General features: G+C 37.4%; 1 protein-coding gene across 1 annotated transcript; it reads right to left on the reverse strand.

Annotated features, from left to right (window-relative positions):
* Positions 1 to 681: 681 nt before the first annotated feature.
* LOC137397956 (uncharacterized) lies at positions 682 to 17,867 on the reverse strand. The gene is given in 15 exon segments (XM_068084051.1): positions 682 to 1,156; positions 2,696 to 2,854; positions 5,793 to 5,966; positions 6,309 to 6,451; positions 7,282 to 7,439; positions 8,842 to 9,002; positions 9,929 to 10,104; positions 11,291 to 11,611; positions 12,898 to 12,966; positions 13,752 to 13,854; positions 14,678 to 15,097; positions 15,546 to 15,703; positions 15,797 to 15,916; positions 16,285 to 16,435; positions 17,160 to 17,867. Coding segments are annotated over 15 exon segments (3,216 nt in total). The 3' UTR covers positions 682 to 961.
* Between the last annotated feature and the right edge of the window lie 1,322 nt (positions 17,868 to 19,189).

The raw sequence follows: 19,189 nt of genomic DNA on the forward strand, positions 1-19,189 counted from the left end.
TTACCTCAAGTGTTTGATAGAAGAGTTACCCTTGTATGGAGGGTGTGAAACAAGTAATTGAATTGAATTTTTATATTCTCATCAAGTAAGACAAACAGCAAGAAAGAAGCCATTAAAAATTGGTGATGGAAGCTCTGTAAGCACAATAGCTCAACTAATCGAGTTGCAGACCATGCTGGCACGCAGTGAGCATGTTGTGGCTCGCACAGGTGAAAAGTCACTAATTTAAAGAAAAACCAAAGACAGCCCAATGGCATGCAGATGGTTTCTAGCATCGACAGCTGGCCCGGCATCAAAACCGTCGTAGATAGAAGTGTTTTGATTTTTCGGAAGTTAGCAGGCAGGCAACTTGAAGGTTGGTATGTAGGCTGGCGATGTCCAGACGTTAAAGTGGATGCTGGAAGTGGTAGATCAAGAGAGAATTAATGAGGAGAGTAAGGCAGAGAGGTTTTAGGGTGAGAAAAGCCGGTTTAGTACAGGTTGTCAGCAAGTGTACAGATATGATGGTAATACAAGTCGGGACAGGAAAAAGTCGAGGAGTTTTGGATGGGAGGAAGTGTGAATTTCTGACCATTTGTCGATTGTCATCTTTGCAAACCTCTTATAATCGGGACTGTAGTTGTGTGCTATGTTCCAAGGTCTTTAAATAGTAGTACATGTATTTGTAGCTGGGTATGTTGGTAAGGTAAAAAGAAATACAACATACCATCAATAATGGATATAGTGGCAAGAAAGGTAAACACCCCTACTAGAGGAAAAATTATCTTTACCAGAAATTTTATAAACAAAAACATCCTACTAATAAAAAATATAAATATGTCATGCACTGAAAATTGAAAACGCATAACGTACGAGTACAGAAAAATAAGGTGAAAATCATCTTTGTAAGAAAATTTGCGTTAGAGTATTATCGATAGAAGTTACCGCAGACATTTTTACAGATAGAGGCACATAATATATTTTACAAAGTCACTACGAGGTCAAGATCCTCCAAGAGGTGAGGGTTGTTGCCCCATGTCACATCAGGGTCACTGTAGGGCATGATGCAGCACATGAACCTTTTCTGTGTGTGGAGGTTGAAAGCAAAGAGCGAGATGGGAGCGAAGACCTTTCCTGTTTTCACATAATGGCAGAGGGCGTTGTACACATCCGGGTACTACAACATAATTATAGCCAATTAAGAAGCAGGTTTTATTTGGTGTTGCATGATTGCCTTTAAAAAGCATGATTTTGGAATTGTAGTTGGAAAATAATCATTTCCAAGTTTTTACCAAATTTATAATTTTAAGGTAAAGTTGAATATTTTATTAATTTACATTTCAGCTGCGCGTGCGACAAAAACAGACATGGAGAAGCAAAATTACAAGGAACTTCCACATTATCAGATCACCAGCGCAGCCTAAACGGTCTATAGTCTTAATTTCGTTGTAGCCCGATGCCTAAACTAGGTCACCCCTTAGCTGTTCTGTTGGAATTACCTAAACTTATATAACTATGTAAACAATATAATAAAAAAATTTAAAACAAATAAAAAATTCAGCAATGAGCTTAAAAAGTGAGGTGCTTTGCAACAAAATTAATTAACATTTTTGGAATTCTAATAGCCGTCAAATGCTATTGGTTGTTCAATCATGGTTCCATTATCTGCAACAGACCAACAAGGCATGGAAAGCTGTGATGGTGGTAGATGGCACATATGCATTCTGTATATGAGCTGCAACGCCTTGAGAGTGAACGCATCTTGTTTTAGTAAGTTTTAAAGACTGGTCTAAAAACCAATTTTCATCAACTAAGTTCCTTTCTGCATTCATAGTTCAACAGGAACCACTTGTGAACTTGAACAGTTGTCATTTTCAGACACCGTTACGACTGGTTTTATAAGAAAGGTTTTCTTAAAATACAATGACACCTACAAGACAGTCAAATTTCAATACCGTTCTGATTATAATGGTTTCTTTTTTAATGGTAATTTATAATGTTTTAGAAACCATGGCCTTCAAACAACAGGTCAGGGCTTAATTCCCAAGAAGGCCAATGACGATAACATAATAAGTAATTGTTATGTTGTACAAGATACAACATAACAATTGTTGTTGGCATTGTACCTTACATTGCAGTCTGAAACTGGGCATATCTGAAGTTATTGAGCTGTTCACACCACTGGGTTCAGAAATATCTACCCACGATCGCCTGGAGCAAATTTTTGTGCCTTCAAAAGCACACGCAGTGTCTGCTTGCAATAAGCTAAGCAGACATCTAACATCTTGCTAACATCATACGCACATGAGAGGCATGCTTGCGCTAGTGTGGCTAAGCTTCTAATAAAATCAACTGACAAATTTCTGTTGTCTTTGTTGAGTCGTTCAGAAGCATGTCAGAACTTGAGTTCAACACACCAGAAAAATTCCATTTGGTAATGATGCCTTATTGGGTTTGCTACACCTTAGGTAAATCGAAAAATGCTTTTGTGTTGCTACCCTTTAGGTAAATCGGTGAATGCTTTTGCATATCAGCCACTTGAAAAGCCAAATAAACCACTCTCTTATGTCATCAAATAACTTGAAACCTGTTTGGCATTAAAATGGTGTGAATTAAATGTTTCAAACATTTTTTTCAAAATAAAGTTGTCGAGTATTCAAAGCGAATGCAATCCTTTATAGGCTTGACACCCAACGTGTTTTTAATTGAAATATACCTGATGTCGAAGAGAAATGCCTCTTTTGCGCAACTTGGTGACCACTGTGGCAAAGAAGACTTCTCTAGATTTAAGATCTATGTGATCCGTTCCATTTTGCTCCGGGGCACTGGAGAGGGCCGTCAGTATCAAAGTGTCCTCCTCCCCATATCTCTCACCCTGTGAACAGCCGCAAGACTATCTCAGCTACTAGTAATGTCAACTACTAATAATATCAACTACTAGTAATATCAACTAGTAGTAATATCAACTACTAGTAATATCAACTAGTAGTAATATCGACTACTAGTAATATCAATTACTAGTAATATCAGCCACTAGTAATTCTGACTCAATCAAACATGAGGTGGGTTCCTGAAGCTAGAGTAGGACTTGTGCATCATTGTTTTGCCTGCCAACTTATTATACAAGATACAGTGTTTGTACTAGGACAGATTTTCAGCTTTGACTGGCACCGCACTAGCAACATAACAGATTTCTATACAACTTTGTTTTTCTCCAATAACCCGATCCGTTTTTGTAATCGCAATGCTAACAGGATCAGCGACCATTCAATTCCCTTTTGTTAAGCTTATCGAGGCGTCAAGCACTCGGGTCCAATAACTATTCGGACTATTGGGTGTCAGGCAGTCAGCGACTACGGCTGGGATATGGAGAAGAAATGGACGTTCGTAGTTCTCTTTCTCGTCATTTGCACTTATCAGTTTAGGCCAGTAGAATGCTGCTTTAAGGCTCCGGAAACTGCAGAAGGTTTGCCTGTTTGGTATAGTATTTGGGAGCAAAATAAAAATAAGTTCTGCATTGTGTACCTCGTGTTGTGACTATAACAATTAAGCTGAGTTGTGAGCATGCTGGGAAAAGATTTTTTGAATAGTAGATTTGTCGTGATGAGGTCATCAAGATGTATGAGAAGAGATATTTTACTCAACTTGTAAAAATTTTAGCCTGTTTGCATATCAAACATCAACATTTCATGTAAACAGGTCTTCATATTTGTGTCATACGTTGCAACTGTCGTTATGTTGATCGATATGTTGATCGAACATTTTTATAAGAATAGTTTGTATCCTGATTACATTGTGTTTACAGCTATCAAAATATTAATAAACCCTGCAAGTAAATTCCATATAACATTAAAACAATTGCATTAGGTATATTAAACTCACTAAAACATTACATCAAGATGAAAAAAAATGGATTTTAATCTAGTCTCCTAAACACTTCAATTCAGTCTGATCTGTTAAATTCTTTGTTAGCTAGTTGCAAGCAATTCGAGTTTTAATCCCCAGTTTTTCTTTTCTTTTTATGTAGTTGTAGTCACAAATACTCCTCAAACTGTAAACGTTGTCCATGCAGTCGCAGAAGATAGAGTTTGAATGGAAACTAAATCAGTTGTTACGATACCGATGCAGCGTAAAAGTTGTCAAGGAAAGCAAATTCATCAAATTACTAATTATCATTTGGTGTTTTTCTCGATTAGCTCACAGTATGCACAGTCCAGCAGTGAGGTACATTTGAACACCTAATGAATTTATGATTTTCCTAGAGCAAACATAACGCTGCTGCATACATCTAGACAAATAACAGAACAGTAAAGTTCTGCTACCAGAAATGCCTTTTTGTTGCTAACAGTGTTTATCTGCTGCCAGTGGTGTCCATCTGCTGCTAACAGTGTCTATCTGCTGTCAATCGTGTCTATCCGCCGCCAGCAGTGTCTATCTGCTGCCAACAGTGTCTATCTGCTGCCAACAGTGTCCATCTGCTGTCAACAATGTATATCTGCTGTCAACAGTGTCTATCTGCTACCAACAGCGTCCATCTGCAGTCAACAGTGACTATTTGCTGCTAACAGTGTCTATCTGGTGTCAACAATGTCTATCTGCTGCCAACAGTGTCTATCTGGTGTCAACAATGTCTATCTGCTACCAACAGTGTCTATCTGCTGCCAACAGTGTTTATCTGGTGTCAACAGTGTCTATCTGCTGCCAACAGTGTTTATCTGCTGCCAACAGTGTCTATCTGCTGCCAACAGTGTCTATCTGGTGTCAACAATGTCTATCTGCTACCAACAGTGTCTATCTGCTGCCAACAGTATAGTTCTGCTACAAACTATTCTAACTAGGCAGCATGCAGCTTAAAATGAGTCCTTTGCTCACTGCTGTTTCAATTCAGCATATATTCTTCTGCTGTTGCACAGCTACAAAATATTTGTTGGTCATTTACAGACTACAGTAGAACTCTGTGTGAACAACAAACTCATAATACTGGCTTGTTCTAAACCTTGTCTCAACACGCTCCAGTTGGAGGTTGAGCTGTCAGCTATTTCACTTTTGGCATTTCTATTTTGCTACTCTTGAAAACACCTGATTGTTAGCTTGAGAACCTAAAGTGATTAATGGAGTGTCTTATGATAGCCTTCGTATAAAGGGCAGCCAGGTGGGAGGTAGTAATGAACGCGTGATAGCTGTAAGCAAAGTTTCTGCCCAACGTTTATCTAAGTTGCATAAAATTCTTTTGAGTGGGCACAGGCGGCAGTAAAAACTAACAGCTAGTATTATAATACCCATATATTTAGATGGCTGAAGGAAGAGCAAAATAAACAAATTTTGATGACCCACAATTGACCTTGCTGCCTACTAAATTGATAATTTCTTACAGAGCGAGAGGCGCTTGCTCGAATCCTCAAGAGAAATGTCCAGGCAGACAGCAAAACGCAGAAACTCAAGTCAAGTAGGCTTCATAAATCATCCATAGACAAGCCACGATTGTCAATAGCGGGGGAACAACTCCCGGCACACCCCTTAAGAAGAGGAGGCTTGGAAAAAGTTCTCAAGATATGAGTTTACTTTTGCTATTGAGCCAATCACTGGCCTACTTTCATTACTAGTTGAAACAAAGTGCCTTCTTCATATTTGCTATTATAGAATCTATTTTTCTGTTTCTCAAGCTAAAAAGACAGCATAACAATTTTTTTAAATCTTGAGTTGTAAATTTTCATTAAATAAAAACTTAAGTATTCAGTGAGCCTTCTGTTATTACTGAACTCTATGAAGTTTCTATGATGCCTATTTATACCTGCACTACATTTATTTTTTACCTGCACGACATTGTGTCGCTCACTCAGCCGTAGTCTGGCCCACTTGTGGAATTCTCTCCCCTTGATGCGAGGCTCCACAGCCTGGCCGGAAAGACTTCTTGTCATTTTAATTGCAAGATGGAGGACAAACTTTTCGTCTGGATTGTAGTGTTTACAGTTTGAGATGAGTTGATCCTAAGGGAAAATTACAAATTACAATACATTTATATAGTTTGTACACTTGCTCAAATAACTCTCAACAAACAAGAAGAGTGCAACTCCAAAATTAACATTTACTGTTTAGATGTAGTGCCGCAAGAGCCTATTTTCGCTAGATACTATGTGAGTGGTAGGCAGCTAAAAATGGGCTATGACAATTATAGAATAGTTTAGCGAATTTGTCGATAACCAATCATAGCTTGGTTTAGTGAATGTGTCGATAGCCAATCATAGCTTGGTTTAGTAAAAGAGTTACTTTGTCTCTCGTCAGATAATACAATGAATGACAATAATAAATAATAACAACAATGATAATACCTTGTCTCTCTTATCGTCAAAGCTAAACTTCTGCAAGTCCTTGACACATAGATAGAGTGCTGATTCCTTAGCCTGTTTAGCATTGCTTAAGAAAAGCTGAGCCTTGCGGGGAGATGAGAAGGAAAGTACTACGGCGCCCCTACCTGTGCAGCAAAACACAGTCGGGATGACCTCGGACTAACAAGATTAAATGTCAATACTTTGGCTATATAAAAGCTATTGAGAGGTCATCGAGAGGTCAACAAGATGTCATTGAACCTTTATCCATAATACCTTTTTGAACAATGAATTCTCATTTAAATGAGTTACAATACATCAAACCCCTACATATGAAATAAAGTTTCTCCAGGGCATCCTTCATGTTAAAACAGCTTTATGTTAGATCAAATATTTTCATAAGAATACATGGAAATTTATTTAATTTGTTTCAAAGTCAAAAAACCTATAACAAGTTTTTAGTACATTATAAAATTGAATACCATTAGCAGCAACACAAACACATTGCAATACAAATAATAAAAATACAAATAATAAATAATAATAATAAATTAGTTTTGTTATTTTATATCTTACATGTGTGAACTTAGACTTAGAACCAAATTTAGACTTTGAAGTAGAAGTTGAGACATAATGTAAGTACTCAGTGAAACTCCTTTTATTTTAGCCTTGGTAGAATTTAAACTAACTTGCCTTATATATTATTAACTAATTTTATTAACTTGCAATTTTATAAATTTTTGTTGTTGTTTCACTTTCATTGTTTTTACTTATAAAACTGCCAGGCTTTATAAAACCTTGACAGACAGATGCCGGAAATTAGACCTCGTATTTAGAAGCGATAGCAAGCAGAAGTTGACTCGTATTCATTACTATTTAAAAAGAGTTTGAATAAAATACATTTTTTTTCTGGTCAAAGAAACGATATAAAAAATCTGACAAGGTTGTTAACTTCATATTTCTCTGTTCCACAAACCTTCACAGAGATACCCAGTTCTGGCGAAACGTGAGCAGTGGTGAAGCAACTCCTGGTCTGTCATAATGCACTTGAATATCTTCCTAGCCAGAGAACTCAGTCGGCTGACAATACAGAGAGGCTTGTGCGCTGTCCAATCTTCTCTCCGGCAGTCCGAGCTAAAATATAGAGCTGAGAATGACAAGAGATATTCTAAAATCTCTAACAACGCACTGTTGTAGAAACTAGATGGCACCGTCTGCAGAGTGAAGCTCTGTGGTTTAAAGGGGGCTAGTAGTAACTTCACAGATGCCATCTATACATATCTTTATATGGATGACGTGATGGCCAACTAGTGGGCTAAAACTATAAATGCTAAACTGCATAACTCTTGTATTGTTAAAAATGTTCGCTCATATTGTATATATTTTCTTGCTTTAATTAAAAAAGACTGTTTATTTTATTTTTCACTACTATTACCAGTCGCACCAGATATTTTGGAGTCTACTTTTAAAACTTTTTCAAAATTAACAACGAAGATATGAAGTATTGTTTAATATTATACCCACATTGTAGAACTAAACTATCTGAAAAAAAGCTGCATTCATATCTACTGATTTATAAAACAGCATTATTATATAAATACTATGCGCGGCTGGAGATTACGTTGCAAGTTGAAATAAATACTAACTCAAGTTTTACATTTTAACAAATAGCATAAAGTGTTATCGCGTTAGCAATAAAACTGATTGCTTTAAAGCCTGTGTATAGTTTTGACGGTCGCGATCTGTTTGCAAACACTAATCGGCCATTTTTAGAGTCATTGGATAGTTTATGTGCCAGCTCAACCAGCACCAACCAACCAACTCCGGCTCTAACATGCTTTGTCCAATAGTAGCATCGAACGAATAGTGCGCATTCACCAGAGGCTGGATCACAGTATACCACCGGATGTCTGTGTCAATTCCTCGATATTCTGTTGATTGTCAGTGATAACGATGTTTACGCCATCACCGGCCCATCCGTGTTTGCATCGGTGAAGAGTCGACAGGGCTCTCATTGCGCTATGTGGTCGCTGAAACGATGAACTGGTAGTCGCGCAGAAACTATCACGGAGGAAAATATAGATAGGGCAATCTGGGAAAGCCAATCATCATTGCTGATGTTGTGCACAGCCTGTTGTGGTCGCTCGGTGAACTATCGGGAAATTTTGACAGCTGCGACATTTCTTGACATACCCGGGTTGGTATATATCATTGGTTTACAGTGCACATAGTTGATGAATAACCACAGAGAGGACAACCCCAACATACAGCCTTTAGAACCAGCCTTTAGAAGGTTCAAGTGTAGACAAATACTCTATGACGCAAGTTGTCAACTATATTCCTAAATCCTCTCCACTGCTCAGTAAGAGCACAACTTTTATATATCCACAATATTGCTAATAATAGACACCTCCATATACATGTATAATGGACTACTCAAGTAAAAGGTCATATGCATGGGCAAGCAACTCTTAGCTATGCTGATTCATAAAAAGTAAACAGTGAACTCTTCTAGAGGCAAGGGCTGACAACTCACCTGCAGTAATAGGTGTAACAGCCATGGCACATCTTATAGATGAGTCTGGCTTTGAACAATGGCTGCTTTAGCTGACAGTTCTTGCAAGCAATAGGGGTGGCATCGTCATCACTATCGCTATCTGTTGACTCAGGTTCACTGGCAGCACCTTCTGACCTCGCCTGTAATTTACACTTTTGCAGATCAGGTGACTTTAAATGGTTCACAAAAAAAAACTGACTCCAATCTCTAAGTCTATAAAACACAGAGCACTGAAATCCTAATCAACGATTTTCTAGGATCTTAGTCTAAGATTTTGTTAAGCCAATTCTCTCTATAAAGGGTGAGCTTACAAAAGGACAACCTTGATGGTTTAACACAAATATGTCAGGACAGGCAGTCGTTAGTTTGGCTACTCTAAAAATTAAGTATTAGAGGAAATTAAGCAAAAGACTACTTTGAGGAAAACACATTAGACTAATAAAGTTACATGTATTGTTTATTTCAATTGTGCTGCTCTTAAAGTTTGGAGAAGAAACCGAAAAACTTTAAAATTGGAAAACAGACTTCGAAACGCCGTAGCAATAGCATCTCATACATTTTATGATGCTCTTGAAAATCTTTCTAATCATCTATGAAAACATTTGCAAAAAACTTTCAGATCAAGTTGTAAACCACTGTATTGACGAATCGGAAAAAAATCGGTCGAATTTCGACCTTAGTGACTTCGAATCAGAGTGTAGTTCTTATGATTTCAACTATCGATCTAACACTCAGGTACACCATCACTAAAACCATGGCAACCACAACGCCAACAGCAAAAAATTAATTGTTATTGATGTAATCTAGTCATTTTGTAAAGAATCTTTGATGGATGAGAATTCATAGAGATAAAACAGGGCGCTTTTTATTTTTTCCAAAATAGTAAACATAAAATGAATTGATAATTTTTAAAAACTAGTTTGTTTACTCAGAAACAAAGTCTGATTATAAATTTTCTACCAAAGGTTTAATGCAAGGATGGCGAAGTGAACAGTTGTATTTCCAGCTAATCTAAAATTAGCTAAAGCCCAATTTCACTTGTAACTAAAAAGGAAAATGCTCTCACTTTTCGCACAACTCTAAAGAGATTTCCCATATCTTCTGTATCGGTTTCATTGAAGGTAATCTTAAAGTCTTTCTTTGAGCCATCTGACATTGTTAGGAGAGGAAAACTCCCAGCTCGTGACATTCCACTATCTCCACTGGCCAAACTGATGTGTGATCCAAACTCTGAGCATGTGCCTAAGAATAGAGTCAGAAAGAGGTGACCTCTAAGTAAGAGCATCAAACCTGATAGAATGTGCAAAAAGATAAATAGCATAAGCAATGAAAACACAAAAAGATGGTTTGGCTGATGATCATACATAGGACAAGAAGCAACTGCTACGAATGGCATTGTTAGAACTGAAGATATGATTGAACTTTCTATGGCATGTTAGGCAGGTGCTTACTCTATAATGGCATGACCAACAAGTGCTAACACTTTTGTGATGTACAAACAGTTTTCCATATTGTGGCAAGCTAAGCAGTTGTTTCTTCTGCTGAGGCTTTACAAACAGCTAGCTGCTCTACTGTGGCACGACAAACAGGTGCTTACTCTGTGGTGGCTTAACAATAGTCAGTTTACTGCGGCACAACAAACATGTGCTCAATCTGTCATAGCATGTCATAATAAGCAACTGTTTGCTTTCCTGTCAAATTGCAAACAGCAGTTTTTATTGTGGCATGACAAAAATATAATTTTTAAGGCTGTGACATAACAAGCAAATCGTCACTTTGCCACAGCATGATAAACAATAGCTTGCTTAAAGCGTGGCTCTGAGAGACTTGATTAACTGAGGCATGACAAAATGAGGTTTATTTATCATGACATTATAAGCAAGCACTTGTTCCAGCATGGCATGACAAACACTTGTTTACTCTGTGACCAAATGGCAACCGGTTGCACACCTAACCATAGATTTTACTGCTAAATTAAACTACTGTGGGACAAACCAAACTAAATCTGATTTTGCAAACAGATTTTTTTCAAGTTAAACTAATTTTTTTGGAAAGAGTTTTGAAGAGATAGTAATGCATCTAGCGGAGATTTACACGGCATACAAAACTGAGAGAAAAAAGTGCGTTTATAAGAATCCATTGTAAGTGCAATAACTAGGTAAGAGTTCTGGAAGTTTCTAAAGGTTTCTAGTGTGGAAGGCCTCAAAGTAGAGAACATCAGAAGACTATTCACTCATCTAAAGCATTTACCATAAAACTTGACAGCTGGAAAGAAGATAGACTTTTATTGAAGAGCAAAATCACCTTTGTTCAGATAAGATAAGATTTGACCAGAACTTGATTCACTGGGTAGTAAACTAGCCTTTATTTACAACAAATTGAGCGGACCAAATACCTCTATGTTTGATTTGAAGAGCTCGTCACATACCTAGGCTCAGTTGACTGCCAGCATTCTCATCTGATCGCTTGAGTATCCCTAGTCTTGGTTTTTTGCCTTCAGCATCTGATTCAGGGGTGGTGACAGGCCCTTCCTGATATGACAGAAAGGGGTTAACGGACAGCAGTTCCTGAGAGGGTGACTGTTCTGGAGAAGGTGAAGAGGTCATGAAGGGGTTGACAGACAGCAACGTGCCTTCTTGCCCAGAGGTCAGAAGATCACCCGGTCGCTGCTTTCGAGCATCGGAAGAGAATGATATTTTCTTTTTATTTGGTGCTCGCTGTCTAGACCTTGTCTTCATTCTGTGATAGTCTTCAAGTAATATGACAATTCATCCATAGACATGAGCTCTTGTCAAACCAAATAAGCCCTAAGTCTCTGTCGGAGAAGTTCAAATAGTAATAAGTACATATACAGGCAGACCTCATTTAACAACGGTAACTTGGTCAGAAAAACTCCATGCATAAATGTATTCATTGTTAAATATGCTAGGCAATCTCGTCAAAGTTCAGCAATATGGTATCTTTTACTTTTTTCATCTTTTATGTTTCATGTAATATTTTAGCCATATCTTTCAACGTTTTAAAAATTTAGGCCAAACTAAAATATCAAAAGTGAATGAGCTATATCAAAGGTTATTTCGTCATCATTCAACAATAGTTACAGTGGTGCACTACAGTAAGTACAGTGATCCTTACTTTTTATTATTTCTCCTTTTATCATATATATGTACATGTATGTATATGTATGTATATATACACATACACACGCATATATACATATATGTATATCTATATATCTAAATCTCAATTTTTGTCATTGTCTGTCATTTTCGTCATTTGGTGTTTGTCCAGCTTTAGTGATTAAAATTTAGCAATAAAAAATCTGTAGTGCAGAAGATTTGATCTCGGAATCTTCCATTCAGACAGCGACATGCTAACTCATTAACCTAGACTCGATGCAAACGGTTCATAAGGCGCTTTGAGTCATTATCTGGATTAAAATATACATAACGGTTTTGTGTGCCGCGCAACATCACTAAAACTTGTCTCACGGTTCTTATTAGTGAGTTTAGCAATACGGAGACTAGCTTACTCAAATTAGCCATTGGAATTGTGCCAGGCTAATAGCAAGTAGCAGGCAACTACATTACCTGCCACTGTTTATAAGCTGTTTTTTTATCCCCATGCAATGCTGGGCATTTGGCTAGTATATAGTATATTTATATTATGTTTTTTATATTGTTTATATATTTATTGATGCTTAAGGAGGCATACTTTTCTTTTCTTGGACATTTTAAGGTATAAATAAAAGTAACCAACTAACAAGCAAACACTACGTACAGAATTAATCATAGAAAGCACATGAACTAGGAAGGAAGATACAGAGTGAGAGTTGAGGAGAGGAAAGCTGCCTTAACCTCACTTAACCCATCGTCCATATTCAACGGCTCACAGTTAACGCCCTGCCACAAGGCTCTCGTGATTACTAAAGACTTGTGTTATTTGATTATTGGAGCAGTTTCAAAGTCCATCGCTACTCGAAGTTGTCACTACCTGTAAAGAACTTGAGACTCTAGGAAATGATAAAGATTTTACCTGATAAATATTGTATTCCTGTTTCTTCTGCTAGCTGGTGGTCAGAGTCATCAGAATCATCAAGGTCAGCTACATAGAAAAAGCTAGTAAGGTAAGAGGCTGGCTAACATGCCATGGAAGCTTTGTATAAATGACTAACACGCTTTTTCACCTAATAGTCCAAATATATAAATGGCTAACACGCTTTTTCACCTAATAGTCCAAATATATAAATGACTAACACGCTTTTTCACCTAATAGTCCAAATATATAAATGACTAACACGCTTTTTCACCTAATAGTCCAAATATATAAATGGCAAGAATGTTTGTTTGTGTCCCAACTCTTTTTAAACTGCAAACCATAATATATATATAAATATAAATATAATATTAATATAATATAAATATAATAAATATACCGGTGTTTTTGATCAGCAAAGCCAGAGGAAGGTTTAGAACCAACAAACCAACATTTTGAAATTTTAAATCTTGAGTTCAACTTTTCAAGTTTAAATTTTAAATTTAAATTTCAAATTTAAATTGATGTCATTTATTGAAAAAGTATGTTAGCTTATTACTATGTAGTCCTATCATAACTCAAATTGCACATTTGCTTCCAAGTAAAATAAAAACACTGTTATAACATGTTTGCTTGTTTTTTATATTTTCCTCCACTTGGCAATGCTAGATACCTGTGCCAGTTTTCTATAAAAATGTCAAAATTGGCAAAACTATGTTCTTCAAAATTTAATATGCATGTGTTATTTTATATTCTTTTCTATCTTAAACTGATCAAAATTCCATGGTATAGAAATGTTGATTGACATTCATAGCTGTAAGAACATGAACTAGTGGAATCACTAGCTTGTTTACCATGTTTGTTGGAGTTGTTTGCTCCTTCTAGACTATCATCACTGATCTCTTCACTGTCACTCATATCTCTAGCCGAGCTAGGCTTAGATTGTCCGGTAGGTTCCTAGTTGAGCATCATATATATATATAACATGTTTTACCTAATACATTCATCCAACAAGGCTGCAGTGCATAGGAATGTGTATGCTTGTATCACATTGAGTATTGTTCAAGTGCAGATAGCCTTTTGTACGATTAGACTCAAATAAATCATGCCTGCATGCTTTGATATAATTTTGACCTGCCTTAGCATTTGTATCTTTTATTTAATTTTTATACAAAAAAAATATACAGTAAGTCGTCGACATGCAACCTATTCGCGCGACATACGTGCACCTGACTTTATGACCACGACTGTGGTTTTGTCTGCCCCACGGTATCAACAATAATTTTTCTCGAAATTAAAATTTGGCAATTTGTGTACTGATTATAGATGTTATTAAGAGATATGTTGCTCGCCATGGGAGTTCAGCCCTATCCGATATGGTAAAAACGATTTTGCAAACAGATACATGATAAAATCGTAGTTAAAAGTTTAAAGTTTACTAAAATCCATACTAAAACTTTTTTCAAGTATGTGTTTAGTAAACTAAATTCATTTCAGTTGTATCAGAGTTGACAGAATATATAGTATCGACATACATCCAATTCATCTTATAGCCGGCCGGAACCAAACGCGGTCGTAAGTCGACATTTTACTGTAGTTCCAAATATTTGCTTCAATGAATGGAAAATGCAGATTAGGTGAAATATGTAAAAAAATGAACAAAAACTTAAAAAAGAAGAAGAAAGCAAAAAGCAGATGATTATTATAAAAATGAGATGAAAGAGAACATAATCAAAATTTAAAACGAAACCATACGAACATGAGTGAGCAGACAACTTACTGCAATCGACAGGCGTTTAGCTTGAAATAAATCCTCTGACACGTCACGCTCAGTAAAAGGAGCATCAATAACTTCAACCCCTTCTTCTTTGGTATCTTCAGAAGGATTACTGGCATCATGGGTGCTGAGAGAAACGGCTGCTGGAGGAGCGTTTGTCAAGGACTTCTTATGACGTATGGGCATGCCAGAGCGGTGTTTAGAGTTGAGCTTAGGAATCTTCGACAAATTCGTTGAGATGGAAGAACATGATTGGCCAACTAAGCGCTTATCCTTATTATCCTCTGCCTGTGATTCGTTCATCTGTTGGTGATGAAGTTTCTTTAACCTAAGATCCATACTGTCATCCAAATCATCGGAGGAGCCCTCTCCAGGTTCTCTGGTAACTAGTCCTAGATCTTGAGGCGATTGAAGAGACGGTTGCTCTATTCCTGCTAACAGATGAATCAATGGATAAAAAACTAAATACTATCAGATTAGCTGGTCTATTGTAGCTCTCCGTAGAGCCAACTGAAGCTCACGCCTACAATAGGTAAAAGTATTTTATCAAATAAATTATATACTGTACTATCAAATTAGCTGATGCCAGCGTAGCTCTCCATAGAGCCAACTGAAGCTCACGCTCACAATAGGTAAAAGTATTTTATTAAATAAGTTATATACTGTACTATCAGATTAGCTGATGCCAGCATAGCTCTCCGTAGAGCCAATGAGATCTCTCCGGGTACATCATTGTGCTAGATGCCATCGCAGTTCGCTATTTTCCTGTTATGTTTTGTGTTATCCTTTGCTTCATTTCAAATAAAAACTAATTGCGTCGGATTGAGTTTAGCTTGAGAGGCAGCGAAGCAGCACTCTAAGGACCTGCCACAGTATAACCTAAACTAGATTCAGACTAACCTGCACTTTCATGAGACAGAGATCTTGTCTGTGTTGACCTCTCTGGTTCAGTAGGAGAGTGAAGTATAGCCTCCATCTTTTCTGTTATTGACGACATGATCGGGTCGCCCAGCAATGCCCGTCTTTTGTCTACGAAAAAAATGATAAGCATATTGATTTCAGCTCAGCTCTAAGCAATGAGTAAATTTCTAAATGAACAACTGATGAACTGCTATGACATACCATCCCAAGTGTCATTTGAAGGCAGATTTTTCCACATTTTTGTAATAGAGAGTATATCATCTCCAAGTCCTTTATATGATACATCCTTTGCAACGCTGCGGCTTTCTGCTCCCTCTTTCTCTACAAGAAAAATGAAAGTTTATTTAAAATGATGTTTTTTACTATAATAGAATTCATAAAATCAAATGGTTTCAAAGTTAATGCTATCATTAGAATAATGGATAAGAACGACCTCAAAACAAAATAGAAGTTGTTTTCCCTTGGATGGCCCAGTTTTATATAGACCCGGGTCAGTATATTGCTGTTCCTAGAATTAACTAATGGCTGTAATAAACTTAAGTATTCGTGATTGTACTTGTGGTGAAATTTCCATCAGATGTTGTCTTTCACTACGGGTTCAGTCTGTCAACTCAAGTTTTCTGTTTCCTGTTCAGCAATGCTTATTGATATTAGTATTAGAAATAACAGAGCCTTACCAAGTTCCTGACCCTCTGTCACATGAGCACCTGCTGCAGGTTTCATCTGATTATTAAAACCCAGCTTATGTGTTCTTTGACTTTTTCTCTTGGTTCGAGCAGCCGTGACTCGGAAAGATTGAGAGTGCAGCGAGCTTCCGTCATCTGACCCCCAACTACTTTCCTGAAACATTTCTCAACACTTTGAAGATTAACCTTGTATACACAAACAGGTCCTCTGATCCTAGACTGTATTAACTACTTTCAATTGAGTGAAATCACTTAGGAGAACACAACTCCTTTTGAACTAAACGTCATATTAAACTCTAAGCTTGTAGAACTCAATGAAAGAAAAATCAAATCTAGTAATAGTTTTTTCTCCTTTTCTTTTATAGATGCGTTGTTTTAAAGGTAACTGAAAAAACATGATGTACATCAAGTCAGATAGAGTTTGTATGTTTGTTGAAATAGAAAAACAAATACATTTAGTTTTAGTGTAAAGTTCTTGTTGCTCAGGAAAAGCTACAAGCTTTGTCTGTTTCTGATCTTTCATTACTGAGAGTTCAATCAGTATGCTAATTGACGCTAATGTTCTGTTGGCAACCATATTTCATTTCTTGGTCGGTTAGACGGACCATAGGGATTTTGGCCAGTTCTCAATGGCTAATAGCCCGATTGATTTGAAACTTAAGATTTATACTGAAAATGTATGAAGCCAAGTTTACTTAGGCATAGGATCAGGTATAAAAACATTTCCTCAAGCTATCATGGACCTCAAGATATCTTGGGCCCAGGCTACAAAGTGTTAAATAGAAACTGAAAAATGCTCCAACCAGTGTTGTTCATGCGGTGAAATTTAGCACATTAAATCAACCAATAGAAAAATAAGACAACTACTTTAGACTCACCGACTCCAGAAATGGAACGTACTCCTTTGGAGGCTCCAAAAGTTTGACCGAATTAGGAACTTTTAATGGTTCCTCTTTGGTACTTCCTGTTTCGGAGTCGTACTCTCTACCAAGACTACTAGACAAAATTGAGGCTCTGTTCAAATTTTCAATTGATGATGACTGGCTGAGAGGTTCTACCATTTGTTCAGATATGAGAGTGGCATTGAAGACTGGCTGGGAATGCTCTGACATCCGATCATCCGCCGAAAACCCAGAACTTATTTGACTGTTTAGTTGCTTTCCGGGCGCAGAATGGCGGAGACCATGTTCTCTCATGCCTGTTTGACCCCGTGAACTCTTTGTCGGCTTCATTTGACTATATATGGTTGGAGGATGGAAATAGTCAGGATTAGCAACCGATTGATGTTGATTAGAAGGTGAGTGAGATCTTACTTTTGTTTGATGAGGAAGGTTTTCATAGATTTTCTCACCGGGGTGAGTCGACCTTGAGACATCTCCCTTTACCCTTGAGGGAGCAACAGAAACTGTGTTTTGTGCTTTTATCTTTTCAAGCAGTTCATCATCATGGATACGTGTCTGATGCAACTGCACAGTTGGAGAAACTCCCGCTAACTGCGCGGATGTAGTCATAGTTCGAACATTGGGAACAGATTCTAGCCCTGCCTGACTTGTTACAATAGATTGAGTTTTTCCACCTATGACCATTGGTGGGTTTGCTAAACCTTGAATCCTGTCATGAAAGCCTCCATGACTTATTAACACTGAAAATAGAAAATAAATATATATAGCTAAACTGCCTTCGTAATATTTCTAAAGCTTTAAATAACTGGAGACTGTCACAGAATTTTTCAAAAAGAATCTCTCGGCTATGATTTACTTTTGATTTGATAGTAATGTCTATTATCGATGTCAGTATCAATATTTCACACGTGTCCACATAGTAGCAATCCTACAAGTTCATCAGCATTCCTACAGGTCAACTAGTACTAGCTGGGACTGGGTTATAATCTACTAGTATTAGATGTGTCTTGGCTATGATCTACTAGTACTAGGTGGGTTTTGGCTATAGTCTACTAGCATTACGTTAGTCTGAGCTATGATCTACTAGTACTAGGTAGGTCTGGGCTATGATCTACTAGTACTAGATGGGATCAGGCTATGATCTACTAGTACTAGGTGAGTCTGGACTATGATCTACTAATATTAGGTAGGATTGGGTTATGACCTACTAGTACTAGGTGGGTCTGGGCTATGATCTACTAGTATTAGGTGGGACTGGGCTATGATCTACTAGTACTAGGTGGGTCTGCGCTATGATCTACTAGTACTAGGTGGGTTTGGGTTATGATCTACTAGTACTAGGTGGGTCTGGGCTATGATCTACTAGTATTAGGTGAGTCTGGGCAATGATCTACTAGTACTAGGTGGGTCTGGGCTATGATCTACTAGTACTAGGTAGGTCTGGGCTATGATCTACTAGTATTAGGTGGAACTGGGCTATGATCTACTAGTACTAGGTGGGTCTGCGCTATGATCTACTAGTACTAGGTGGGTTTGGGTTATGATCTACTAGTACTAGATGGGTCTGGGCTATGATCTACTAGTATTAGGTGAGTCTGGGCTATGATCTACTAGTACTAGGTGAGTCTGGGCTATGATCTTCTAATACTCGGTGAGTCTAGGCTATGATCTAGTACTGTAGTACTAGGTGAGTATAGGCTATGATATACTTGCACTGCTATCAAGTAAGCCTCTTTGTTGTCTGATGTCAAGGAAAGTATTATCAAATACCTCGTTCAGGCTGAATTTTGGAATCGTCTCTTGCTGGTTTTTCAGACATCTGGCTTGTTTCTTGAAGGGTCTTTGCGTGAATTGGCTGGTTTCGATACCCCGACACAGTAGAATAGTGTGACTTTTCCTCATAGCTGGCCTAAAAGACAAATCTTAAAAGTGTATGTCAAGTTTTTGAGTTATCACTTTTTGGTGTTGTTTAGCGAACAAACTGTAAGAAAGCTCATTGGTAGGTT

This window comes from Watersipora subatra, chromosome 6 (assembly GCF_963576615.1).
Source record: "Watersipora subatra chromosome 6, tzWatSuba1.1, whole genome shotgun sequence".
In the NCBI taxonomy this organism is placed as follows: Eukaryota; Metazoa; Bryozoa; class Gymnolaemata; order Cheilostomatida; family Watersiporidae; genus Watersipora; species Watersipora subatra.